We start from the raw sequence: 13,775 nt of genomic DNA, 5'->3' as shown, positions 1-13,775 counted from the left end.
TGTTTGAGCGGTGTATGGTATCAATGGGGATGACTTTCAGTCCATATGACATGTTCGACCCATCAGACTATACTATAGATAAAACAGAACCCAAATGGACCCATGTATTGATAAACATGTCATTATTGTTACCTCTAGATATACTGAATGAGATTGTTTTTTTTTTTTTTTTAATAGTATTAGTTTTTGACTATTTTGTCTTGTAGTGGAATGCGTTCGAGGAATACAAAGCTCAATCGTTCGGGCAGAAGCATGATCTTCTCAACAAAGGGGTCTTCATAGCTTATTGCATTACCTTGAAAGATATACAAAGATTTGTGGGTTAAACCATGTGTTTCAAGTTATAGTTATATGGAGAGTTAATGATTTTGATTATAGAAACTTTCATTAGGATGTTTAGTTAACAATGGGTAGTTAACATTGGGTGGTTATACTTTTGAGTTGGGGTTTTGGAAAATCAAGCCACTTCTCGAGTTATTAATTCGATTATTTGTCATGTTTTGTATAGATGCTGAAGATTCCCGGTGATAAATAAAACATCTAACGAATGTAAATCATGCAGGTGTGAATCTTTATAACATATCCACGCATGTAAGACCTGTTTCATGCTTGAAGGGTTTTTTTTCAGAAATCGAGGATTATGGCGGCAGCGTTGAAGATTTACTGCTTCGGATGGATCGTATGCTAAGACCACAAGGGTTTGTCATCATTAGAGATAAGTCTTATGACGTTTATAACATAAGAAAAGTCTTTTCTACTTTAAGATGGGATGAGTATTCACTAGAGGTAGAACCAAACTGATGCACTTTCTGTAAATAAAGAATTGTAGTTGCTAGAAAACAGCTATGGGGAGATGAATATGAAGAGGAGGGTTCAAAATTTTGAATATTCTTTCATATTAGTAGGTAAGTCGGTTTTTGTAATTGAGTTCACATGCCAATGTCAAACATATTATAGATTATTGATTTGTTACAAGAATGTTTGGGAGAGTAATATGGGGACTGTAGTTTTTAGGAGTGTAAGATCGGTGCAGATTGCATTATGTATATTGCATATAGTAATTCCTTTAGAAAATTTCGAAGCACCAAGATTTTGTAATTTACCTAAATTTTTGATTAAAGAAAGAAATATAAGTAGCTTATGTGCAGCCATAGATAACATTTTCAAGTGTTAAGTCTCGAGTTTAATTCCTACAATGCATTTAAACACTTCCATATTTTTTTTTAAACTATGTATTATTGAAAATCTATAAATGTTTTGATTGAGTTATCTTTGTAGTGATTAAAAGATTATGTAATATTGGAATTTTATCAAATCTAGCAGGAGCTAGAGAAAAAAAGAAAAAGAAAAAACAATTACAAAGAATGTAAAGGATCTTAGAATTACATGTTCCAATGAGTTCTAAACATTTTAAATCTGAAATCCATTCAAGGCAACAATATAATCTATTGACTTTTTTCAAATTTTGAATCCTAGAAAACAAAAGAACGGAGATGCGAAATTTTCAACTCGTCCAGAGAGTAGTAGCATGTTCTAAAATTTGGTCAATGAGATGACTAAGCTGAAGTGGTTTATTTTCTCACGTGACATATAGCTATCCGCATATTTTTCGAACTTGTGGAATAATATATCCGTAGGAGTCATTCCAAAATGAATAATTAGTATTGGTTCTAAACCAGCTCTCATGATTTTTGCTACATTAGTCTCAAATGGAACATCAAATGACTCAAAAAGATCAATACAAAATGATCCTTGCTTGTTAATAAGATCTTCAACTTCATCTTTATAAGGAAAATAAATTGGTAAATTGAAAGACTGAATCTCAGATTCTTTTATCAAACCCTGAAAAAATTAGTTAGATTAGTTAATCATTTTGATTCATCAAACGCAGCTTAAGTTGCGGTGTCTAGAATAACATGAAAGAATCGCATACCTCATTGACCATATCGACAAGTGAGTTACCGATGAGATCAAGTACATGGACCCTGTAGCATGGATCATCAACAGCACTTCGGCCTGGAATCACTACTGGAAAAACCCCAATTGGGGACAACAAAATTTTGTTTTTAGGGACGACATGTCGTCCTCAATAATCTTGCGGGACGACATGTCGTCCCCATAAAGTCGTCCCCAGTGTTCTGTCGCGAAAAGTTTTTCGGGACGACTGATTTTTTTTTAGGGACGACGGTGGGACCCACTTTGACTTTCCAATTGTTAATCTTGTCCATTTTTTGGGGACGACTTTTAGGGACGGCATGTCGTCCCTAAAGAAATAATATTAAAAAAATCATTTTTCCAACGAATTAATAATTATAATATTTTTAATCTAATTGGGACGACTCTTTAGGGACGACATGTCGTCTCTAAAAAAATAATATTAAAATATCCTATTTTCATTCTAAATAATAATAATAATATTAAAATGTAATTGGGGACGACAAAAGGGTACAACATGTCGTCCCCAATAAGCTGTTATCGTTTTTGGGCCGATTAAAAACTGCTTTTCCAGCCGTAAAAACGGCACATTTAAACCAAATCAAAACCTGTTGCACAAAACACAATATATTTCACAAACACAAGCTCAACATTAATTAAAACATGTCCGAAACATTATCCAACCGTTACAAACTTAATCCGAATACTAAAAGATTACAATCCGACACAAAGTTTACAACCTTAAAACATTATCCAAAGTTTACAAACTTAAACCAAATCCGAATAGCAAACAAACTTACAAACTTACCTTGCTTCATCTTCATTTTCTTCATCACTTTCGCTTTGAGACGCACCACTTTCTTCCATGTCTTCATCGTCATCACCTTCGTCTTCACCTTCGGTTTCTTGAGTTTGATTGGGGGTTGGGAAAAAAGATTGCCATTGGGGCGGGATTGCCATATTGTTAAAGGCAAAAGTATCGTATACCGCTTCCTTTAGCAATGGGTTTTCGGAACCCGGTGGTGGTGGTCGTCTTGTTTGACAAGTTGATGATGAAGATGATGTACTAGCCGATCCGGGTAACGTTTTACCCACTCCGCGACGGTACCCGCGACGTTTGCCTAAAACTTCCAACATAATGACTTCATCACTCCTTTCCGGATATTTTTCTTTTAATTTCAACATTTTTTCCTACATAGTTAACAAATATTATTATTAGTATTATCATATAACAATACGACAACCCATATTCACCATTTGACCCATATACACATATACATATACTTATATTGACCCATATTGACTAAATGACTCAATTGGGGACGATTTTAATCCACATTGACCCCAATTGACCATTTGACCCATATTGACCATTTGACCCGTATATACATATACATATACTTATATTGACCCATATTGACTAATTGACTCAATTTAACCCAATTTTAACCCATATTGACCATTTGGCCCACATATACATATACATATACTTATATTGACCAATTGACTTCATTTAAATCAATTTTAACCCATATTGACCAATTGACTAAATTTAACCCAATTTTAACCCAATTGACTTTTGTTGACTTCGTTTGACTTTATATATATATATATATATATATATATATATATATATATATATATATATATATATATATATATATATATATGTAAGTACTTACGTGGTTCACCCTAGCTTTATCCCCACTCCATCCACCTTTCTTAAAAGTGTGGTTGTTCTTGAAGTTTTCGATAAGACTCGGAGGATCCAGAGAGGCCTGCAAACACATATTATAACCGTAGTAGCAAGTATATCTAACAAGCATGGCAATCATAATATAACATGCTACTCTATACTATATACTCCAGTTAGTCCCACTCACCGATTCCGGCAATACTCAGTAGTCTAATATCACTGAGTCTTCTCCTCGTCTGTATCACCTGAGAACAATACTCACAAGTTAGTAAATCATATTTCAATTACTAACATATATCACAATATTCAAAATCACTTGTATAATATATATATATATATATATATATATATATATATATATATATATATATATATATATATATATATTGTAACACACTTCATATCAAATGGGCGGGTCAAAGTCAAAATGGGCAAACACACCTCGCACGAATCAAAAATACCTAAATACGGGTCTTTGGGACAATTATGACCCAAATGGGTCATAATTTCCCACTTTTAACCAAAATAAGTCCAAGCCCCAAATTTAAAATATCCAAACATGTGCATGTATTTACTACACCCACGGGAACATCTAATAATCAATTAATAATCATTTTGACACAATTAGTCCAAATGGGTCAACGGGGTCAAAATGGCCGATTCACACATATTTGCATACACATATACTCTTATATATATGTGTGTTAATATTTTAATATATATACCCATATATACACATCAATATATATCAATCTATATATACACTTATACATGCACATATGTACACACACTTTGTCCGAAAAAGCGGGTCTCACAAATTACACAATATACACTAAATACGACACAATCATATAAAACAATCACACTTAAATATTTAAAGACCCAAATGGTGTTTTGTAATGAGAATTAAAAAAAATTGTAGTAATTATGAAACAATCACTAGCTCATGCAGCTTTATTCAACTTAAATGAATCCAACCCTGAGTTCTCATCGCCCTCATTCAGTAGCTCATGCAGCTTGATCTCAATTTACATCACAAGCGATAAAACATTTCAGTAAAATTCCTACTACATAAACTGAATAAAACCATATAACTGTATTCCCATTGTAGTAATTATCATAAAAATAAACTTCAAGAAAATGTTCACCTTTTTCTGCAGAATGCTATTTTCTTCCTGCAAAGTTTTATGCTGCATATTTATATATAAAACTAATAACATACATTCTGAAGATCCCATAACATGAAAAAATGCATAGTAATGTAGCTAAATTTTAACACTAAAAAACATATAGCTTAAGACTCACATTTCTCTTCAATGCGCCTACTTGCTCTGATAAAAGACGCCACTGTCGAAATTAAATAATTAAATCTTTATTAAGATTTGAATGTAAAATTTAACAAACAATAATTCATCATATTAGTAATAATAAATTTCGGATCGGTTGGTAATAATCGTACATAGTACCTTCTTAGCGCGTACACGATCAACTCCAATTCTCAATTGGCGTTCGAGTTGTTTCAGTTCTTTCATCCATAATGTCATTATATCTTCTCCTAACAAATGCCTTAAACATAAATAACACACAAAGATGTTACCTTTAATTACTAGTAAATAGTAATCAAAATAATAGATTAAAATTTAAATCGAAAGACAACAAATTTTTAATAATAATAACAACAACAACAACAACAATTAATACCTATGTTTTGTTTCCAGTGTGTCAATAGTTTTCTTCATCTCATCCATTTCATTCTTCAAAACCTGTACTTAAAAACAAACATTTTATAGAAGATAATATTTTATCAAATCTTTAAGGACAAATAGAACATACGATACCTCGACAGTTGTAACTCCGTGACTAGTCGTATTTTGTAGACCCTTTTCGTTTCGGTACCTCCTGATAGTACTATCCATGCTGCAACATATATTCATACCATATATGCATCATGTATGTATACACATATAGATATACAAATACAAACATAACATAACATAACATATAGAGATCGTAATAAGTATGTATGTACTCATGGCTAGAGTAGTAATAAGGTTTGCCAGATGGAGAAAAAACAATAAGAGCAACTTGAGCATCACAAAGAATAGAGAGTTCAATTGATTTTTTAAGCAAACCATCTCTTCTTTTTGAGAAGGTCACTTGTCTGTTTGTTGGGTTCTCAATTCTCTTCAACTCAACTTTACCTCTTCCCATATTTTTTATTTTTATTTTTTATTTTGTCTTGATCATCACTCTTATTGAATCTATATATAATATAATATAATGTCTTTACTTAAAAAATCAATTGAACTCTCTATTCTTTGTGACCTTCTCATATAATCAGTTGAATATTGTTTGTTAAATTTTACATTCAAATCTTAATAAAGATTTAATTATTTAATTTCGACAGTGGCGTCTTTTATCAGGGTTGGAATGCTCTGTGTAGTTTTTAGCTATATTCAAACCCAAAATTATTTGCTAGCAATTATTCAACTTAAATCTAACATTTATCAAGCAATTTCATCACCAAAATCAAAAGATTCAAGCACCCATTTGCATCATTTAATAACAAATAGTAAAACCCTAAATAAACATAGATTAAGCATAAATTAAAGACAAACCTTGATGCTAGATGTTAAAGGAAGCACGAATCATGATTGAAAGCTTTCAATTTTATCATCCTCTTCAACAATAAAAACTAGGTCTTTCAATGGTGATGGCGAGTGGTGCGTGACAGAGACGAGAGGGAGAGAGATGAACAAACCCACAATTTAATCTTCAATTACATCTTCATCATCAACAATTTTGGCTAGGCTTTAGTGTTTGTGATGTGTGTGTTTTTATTTGATCTAGATAAAAAGAAAATAAAACAATGTACTGGAACCACAAAAACCACGAGCAGTTTTACTTAATTAAATGGGTTTTAAACCCATTCCCGATAATACACGGGTATTTATCTGTTATCAGATATCTTTCGTATTTAATTCAGCAAAGCATACGATGTCATAATTAAATAATATAACCTGTTTCGGGACCCTGGTCATAAAACGGACCCAATGGTCTAACAATTAATTATAAATAATTAATAATTATATATTTCATTAAAATTCACTTTAACACTCCTAAAGGGCAAAAAGGTAAATTTCACCTAGGCCCGATGTCAGGATGTTACACATAGGGATTTGAACACATGAAACTCACACGGTCTATTTGGCCCGTCCTCATATCTGTCAGGCCGATTAAATCTCGTTTGTACTCCTTCAAGAGACATTGAACATGTTGTTAACGCTTCGTCGGCAACGTACCCCTCTGCTATAGTTGAACTTTCTAGGTTTTTTGGTTTTATCAACCTTACCATTGAATTCTAAGCTTTGTCTGTAAGGGTGATTCATTTCAAGGTTCTGTCTATTACTTACGTAAACAATTTTGTTTTGCACACGCATTGCAGGAGTGTCCTCGTTACATATAGAGCATGCTTTATAACCTTGGCCACTCCAACCTGATAAACTACTACGGGCAGGATAATCGTTGATGGTCCAGATAAGTATGGCTTTCATTATAAAATTCGTGTTTGTAACTGAGTCTCTCGTAATCACTCCTTCGGACCATAAAGCCTTCAACTCATCAACCAAAGGCCTCAAGTAAACATCGATATCTTTTCCAGGTGATTTAGGACCAGGAATTAGCATAGTCAACATGAGAGAACTTTCTTTCATACATATCCACGGAGGCGTATTGTATGTTGTCAGTACTACTGGCCACATGCTATAAGCCGTATTCATGTTGCCGAATGGATTGAAACCATCGGCAGCCAACCCTAATCGAACGTTTCTGGGTTCTTGTGCAAAATCTGGATATCTTTGGTCGATTTCTTTCCACGCTCGACCATCTACCGGATGACGCATCTTACCCTCTTCCTTGCATTGTCCAGTAACATGCCAAGTCATATACTTTGCAGTGTGTCTGGAACTATACAAACGTTTAAGTCTGGGAGTTATAGGAAAATAACGCAAAACTTTATTAGCAACTTTCTTGCCCGTTGTGCGTTCCGCTTTCCATCTACTCTCCTCACATATTGGACAATTATCCAAATCTTTGTATTCCTTATAAAACAAACAACAATCATTCTTACAAGCATGTATCGCCTCATACCCTAAACCGATCTTTTTCATCCACTTCTTAGTTTCGTAATATGATTTTGGAATTGTGTTATCTGGGGGATGTGATTGTATGAGCAATTCTAACAATTGGTCAAATGCAGTATTCGTCCATCTGTTCAAGACCTTAAGGTGTGTTAACTTGGCTAAAAACTCTAATGAGGACAGCCTGGAACCAGGATATAGCTCGGTTTGGGTGGCGTCAATTAAATCCTCCAGACCTGCACTCGGAGTTTCGATCGTGTCATTCATAGTCTCATCGTCATTCGATCCTTCCTCGGTGAATTCTAAAATCGTTTCCCCTTGAACATCGTGCAAGAAATTTCTAAGGGGATCTGGTGTGTTGTGTACTACTGGCGGCGGTGGTAATTCTTCACCGTGATGCCGCCAAATCTTATAAGAAGGTTCAAACCCATTGCGTATAATATGTTGGTAAATTTCACGAGGTGTATGTCTTCTCGTATTACCACACGTAATACACGGGCACTGACATTTACCAATATCATTTAAATGGTTTTCACACCTCGCAATAAACGCGTTAAGACCAGTAAGAAACTCACTACTAACTCGATTTCGTAATCCAATCCAATTCTTATCAATCGTCATATAAACTACACAAATCAAGTGAACTTCATCATTTTCACGTTAAGACCAATAAGCATATTCATGTTAACAATTTACTGAGTTAATAAAATTAATAATCTAATATCCATCATGTATTTGTTTCATACTCCGTTCTACGTATTCTAATTTTGGAAATGATAAAAGATAATTGTGTAGGGTTGATAGCGAGTATCTTTCAAAACATAAAGGAGGAGTTGAGTTCAAAGTATAAACTTAAAGTACACAAGTACACCTACTTCTTCTCTGATTATTCTCCCCTGCATCACCATTATATATATATTACATAACAGATATATATTATTATTATTGGTGGAACTAATTATTATTATTATTATTATTATTATTATTATTATTATTATTATTATTAAAACTCTAATTGTTGTAATATATTAGTACTACTGTAGTGCAAGTTGGTTTAATGTGGGACAAAGTTTTGTCCAATTTTCTTAATAAGATACCAACGTGTAAGTTTTATTGTAAACGTTATGTTATTCATAATTCATGCATGTATGAATGAACATTCGTGATGAAGTGCCAACATACACAATTTCTGTCTTTCAGATTTTCGTATTTGTCTACAATCTACAAGTAACTATCACTTGTACCACTTCCTAACAAATAACCATCATATGAGAAATGATAAATCCACAATTGAAATTGAATATATAGTAAATAAAAAATTAAAGTAAAAAAACAACTAGTAATATTAATAATAATAATTTTTGACGGATCGTTAATAAAAAAATAAATAAAAATGGACAACCATATAGTATGATAGTGTGTGACGCAATACTTATACTAGAAAATAATATTACTAGTTGAATTCAACCTTTTTTCGTTTGACCTTTAGTGGCGCTGGTGCGCCACAAAAGGCGCCACAAATGTCATCCCCAAAAGTTTTTAGAGACGACGTGTCGTCCCCAAAAAATAGCACGAAATTTTCCCACCTTTGGAGCCAAATATTTCTGCGCCAAAAAAACAATTAAATATAATTCTTTTTTTGGGGACGACATTTAGGGACGACATGTCGTCCCCAAAAGTTTGGCGGGATTTTTTTTGCTTTTTGGAGCCAGTTTTTTACCAAAAAAATAAATGAAAAATGGTAATTTCTTTGGGGACGACATGTCGTCCCTAAATGTCGTCCCCAAAAAACTGGTCAAACGTCTCAGAAAAAGCTGGCCCATTTTTTGTCGTTTTCCTTATTTTTGGGGACGACATTATGTCGTCCCGAAAAAGGTCGTCCCCAATTTATACTTTTCTAGTAGTGAATGGTCAGAAACATGCGGCCTCCTCGTACTATTTCTATAGATCGTGATTCTAAAAACTTTGTAAAATCCTTTTCAAATTGTTTCTTGTAGATTTCACATACAATTGGAGGGCTTGTGTTTGACATGTAGATATTTAGATTATTGTTCTCGAGGCCTTTTGGGATCTGACATCATATTCAATTGAAAATACTCAAAGCGTTAGTATTCATGTTATCATATAGCATATTCTCCAAATATTTCTAGGCAAATTATACGAAGAACATATACCTTTATACTAAATTACGTACGTACTTATAAGACCATTTTGTTACGGTAACACTGGCGTGGAGTGGTTGGGGGAGTTTTTGGAATATGATTGTAATATGACAAAATTGAGAGATGTTAAAAATGATACATTTAAGAAACTTGTTTTGAATCATTCTTAATTTATATCTTCTTATTTGCGGTTTGTTCTAGAATGTTTTGCAGGTTATTAAGTTTTGCTGAGATGCATTTTGGATTGTTGATCATCTGGTTGCTGAGAGTTTGGATTTATTCAGCTGGATGCAAGCAGTATAGAAGTGCAGCAGCTCAGGAAGCTTTTTTAATTTAAGAAGACTAATTTATTTATTTTTGTGTTGGTTCTTCCAACTTGAAAAGTTAAGGGGTTATTTTTTCCATGTTTCCAAAGTTCATATTGGTAGAGTATAAAAGGGAGAAGATGTCAGATTAGGGTTCATTCGACTGCACGATTTTATATCTTCTTCTCAAATTCGTTCACCCTTTTTGTTCAGATTACACTGATCTTTTCCTCTTCGTGTGATTTGATTCAATCCACATCTTGTGGTTTGATAATATTGTGAGTTGTTTGTTCCTGTATCTCATTTGATGTGAGTACAGTTGATAGTTGTTTTAGATCGGTTGTAATAAGTTTTTGGTTGAGTCTTGGTTTGGATCTTGTAATTCTGTTAATTAATCAAAGTGTTATGGTTTGTTTTATACAATTTTACATGAGAAAAGATTATGTAATTGGGAATGTTGTGTAAGAGGGTTGCGAAAAGGAATAATTCATGTGATAAAATATGATTGGAAGAAGAGTTAAAAATTGAGAAAATTGTAGTAAAATAATACTGCAACATAATAATGGAAAACAATCTTTGATCGCTCTGATGAAAACCTACCCTCAACGCCCCAACAACGTTTTTAGCTGCCAGCTCACCCAACCATGGTCTTGGACAGGCGTATCTGCTGTATAGGTGTGGGGTTCACGGACCGCACTACTTTAGAACCTTTTTTTTACAAAGTAGTCTTAAATTGTATATGATATAACTAAATATATGATCCATATATTTTATGATTTATGGTTTTTTGGAAGGTAAACAACCACTAAATATAATTAGTTGGACCCTTTTGAGTTTTTGATTCTAGAATTGTCACTGACGATGATGTAACAAGTGTTCATCTTCTTAACACATTACAACAACAACAACAACAAAATTCAATACCACATAAGTAGTGTATGGGGAGGTGAGATGTAGACAATACTTTTCCTATCCGAGAATAAAGACAAGTCATTTCTCCACCCAGAGTGAAAGCACTCTCAAAAGTAGAGAAAGTCATCCCTCTCTCTATTCGACGGATAGAGAGACTGCTTCCGAGTGGACCTCCGGCCAATAAGTAGGAAAAAAAATTAATAAAAAAATATTAAATTAAAAATAAAATTGAGACGCCATGAAAATGGTAAAATCAAATTTTCATGGGTTTTAAATCCTGTCTGAAATTTAATTTAGGCTCTAAAAGTCAGTCAAGTCGTCAATAAATCGACGATTGCTGTCGACTCAATAACTCTTCTTAACACATTATCATTATAAAATAGTAATTCTTAAGTTCATAAACCCGTTTATATTATATTCTCTCCGTTCCGAATCTATTGTCTATTATTACTTTTATAGATGTGTTAAATTTATTATCTACCTTCAAAATAGATAATAATGTGAAGGTAAAGTTCTTTTTTACACTTAATGTATGTATGTAAAATGATTGATCTTTAAAAAGTAATGGCTAAAACACAAAAGTTAATAAAAAATACAATAAATTTTTTATAACGAGTGAGAAGTGCTCATACGTTACCTCGAGAAATGATTTAACTCTATACTTTAAATACAATTTTAATAGTGTTTAACTACATTACGCAAATTAACTAGAATTATATATAGTCATTAACTAGAATTATATATAGTCATTAAATTTTTTTATATATTTTTATAAATAAAGTTATGCTAAAGCATATACTCATATTCTAAATTTTAATAAAATTAATGTAAATTATAAAAAGAAAAATAAAAAAAGGAATTATGACATTTTGATGATGTCAATGATACTACTAATAAGATAAATAATGACTAATAGAAGTATATAGCAGGGAAGATTACTCACACACCAACTTACTATTATATCCTTAATTTACAATTATGAAGGTTCAAGTCCCTAAATAAACTTAGGGTTATAACTGTCAATTTTGTGCTAAATAGTGTGGATGAATCAATTTTAGGTGTGTGAGTATCACCTCCCATATAGTAGGGTTAAAGCCATATACTTTCAGTTTTGTCCCAATGTAGGCTATATACCCAAAAAAATATCAATGTATGTTATATACTCTTAAAAGTTGTATCGATGTACACAAATTTAACAAGTTACCTGCTGAACCGGTAAAGTTAATTATTTAATATTTTTTTTGCATTTTATATGGCTACAAATAGGTCATATACTTTCAGTTTTGTTCCGATGTAGGCTATATACTTTCAGTTTTGTTCTGATGTATGCTATATTCTTTCAGTTTTGTTCCGATGTATCACCAACGTCATTCTTCACGTAGAATGCCACGTCATCGTTTAGTTGTTTATCCGGTTAATAAGTTTTTTTCGTTCATATTAGTACACTTTATGAAAGTATATAAACTACATTGGTATTTTTCAGGGTATACAGCCTATATTGGAACAAAAATAAAAGTATATGGCTTATTTATGGCTTTAATCCTATATAGTAATGCGTGTTTTTTAGTCTTGAAATAATAGAATTGAAGGGAGGGAGTATACTTTAAATGGGTATTATCTTTAATATAAGTACATATACTAACCTGAGAAAGCCATTGGAGGCTAGTAGATGAATGAAAAAAGTGCATACTCTTGTCTGAAAACAACCTCCCATAAAATGAACCAGGCACGGCAGAAATAAAACATCGACCCGAGCTCCCTTCTTTATCCACATTATACTTGGCATAAAACATCGGTAACGATTTGAATATCGAGTTAAAGTCATTCAGAAATAGATCATTTAAGCAAATATGAAATTGTGGGGCTTCAAGATTCTTTTCTTTACACACCCCATGAACTTCATCAATAATATTAGATATAACTAATAGTGTGTTTGGTCCTGAAGAACACCCCAAATCGGCTATACAGAAACATCGAGGAAAACCATCCGAATCGGTTATACCTTTGATCGTTTCCTTTAGTATCATCTGCGCTTTTTTTATAACGGATTCCTGAAAAGTAAAAAAAAAAAAAAAAAGATTATTTATGATCTTGAAGAATATATAAATATATATATATATATATATATATATATATATATATATATATATATATATATATATATATATATATATATATATATATAGAGAAAATGAGAACTAGACTTGAAGAGATGAGTTGTTTGCATAGCTGCTTTCTTCATTTTCGCTATTCATGTGTAGGAGCTCTGATAGTGTTGCTACAGCCATTGCACCTGCTAGTAATTATTTCAATATGTCGAGCATGTCCTTATACTCTACTTTAAATAATAGTTCCTCGGTTCCAAAACCATCCTCTAATAATTTGTGTTGAATTTAATATAGTATTTGATAAATAATTAAATATTAATTTTGTAATAATTGGTCCAGTGATATCGAGGAGTTCCTCCAATCAAAAGCTTATGAGTTCAGGTGTACATGTGTAAATTTTCGTGAAAAAATTCGCGTAGAGTGCATAAGTATGCTTTTAAAGTACGCACATACATACATAGACACATACATACGTACATATGTAAATACGTACATACGTACATAAGTACATACGTACG

The 13,775-nt window shown here is 32.5% G+C and overlaps 4 protein-coding genes across 4 annotated transcripts; all 4 read right to left on the bottom strand.

The window, feature by feature from the left end:
- Window positions 1-2,554: 2,554 nt before the first annotated feature.
- On the bottom strand, window positions 2,555-4,135 carry LOC139841840 (uncharacterized). Its single transcript, XM_071832034.1, has 3 exons — window positions 4,073-4,135; window positions 3,618-3,713; window positions 2,555-3,126 (listed from the first exon to the last, which is right to left on the bottom strand). Exons 1-3 carry the CDS (start codon window positions 4,133-4,135, stop codon window positions 2,740-2,742), a joined length of 546 nt encoding a protein of 181 aa, XP_071688135.1. The 3' UTR covers window positions 2,555-2,739.
- Window positions 4,136-4,575: 440 nt separating this feature from the next.
- LOC139841839 (agamous-like MADS-box protein AGL11) lies at window positions 4,576-5,842 on the bottom strand. The gene is made up of 7 exons (XM_071832033.1): window positions 5,661-5,842; window positions 5,470-5,548; window positions 5,333-5,394; window positions 5,098-5,197; window positions 4,937-4,978; window positions 4,780-4,821; window positions 4,576-4,653 (listed from the first exon to the last, which is right to left on the bottom strand). Exons 1-7 carry the CDS (start codon window positions 5,840-5,842, stop codon window positions 4,576-4,578), a joined length of 585 nt encoding a protein of 194 aa, XP_071688134.1.
- A 1,046-nt stretch (window positions 5,843-6,888) lies between these two features.
- LOC139841838 (uncharacterized) lies at window positions 6,889-9,283 on the bottom strand. The gene is made up of 2 exons (XM_071832032.1): window positions 9,254-9,283; window positions 6,889-8,666 (listed from the first exon to the last, which is right to left on the bottom strand). The coding sequence occupies exon 2, from the start codon at window positions 8,389-8,391 to the stop codon at window positions 6,889-6,891; it is 1,503 nt and encodes a 500-aa protein (XP_071688133.1). The 5' UTR covers window positions 8,392-8,666; window positions 9,254-9,283.
- Window positions 9,224-13,437, bottom strand: LOC139841837 (probable caffeine synthase MTL3). The gene is made up of 6 exons (XM_071832031.1): window positions 13,354-13,437; window positions 12,793-13,200; window positions 12,618-12,642; window positions 12,223-12,275; window positions 9,735-9,841; window positions 9,224-9,374 (listed from the first exon to the last, which is right to left on the bottom strand). Exons 1-6 carry the CDS (start codon window positions 13,435-13,437, stop codon window positions 9,224-9,226), a joined length of 828 nt encoding a protein of 275 aa, XP_071688132.1.
- Window positions 13,438-13,775: the final 338 nt, after the last annotated feature.

The sequence above is a fragment of the Rutidosis leptorrhynchoides genome, chromosome 4 (genome assembly GCF_046630445.1).
Source record: "Rutidosis leptorrhynchoides isolate AG116_Rl617_1_P2 chromosome 4, CSIRO_AGI_Rlap_v1, whole genome shotgun sequence".
NCBI lineage: Eukaryota > Viridiplantae > Streptophyta > Magnoliopsida > Asterales > Asteraceae > Rutidosis > Rutidosis leptorrhynchoides.
This window is presented reverse-complemented; position numbering and strand designations above follow the sequence as displayed.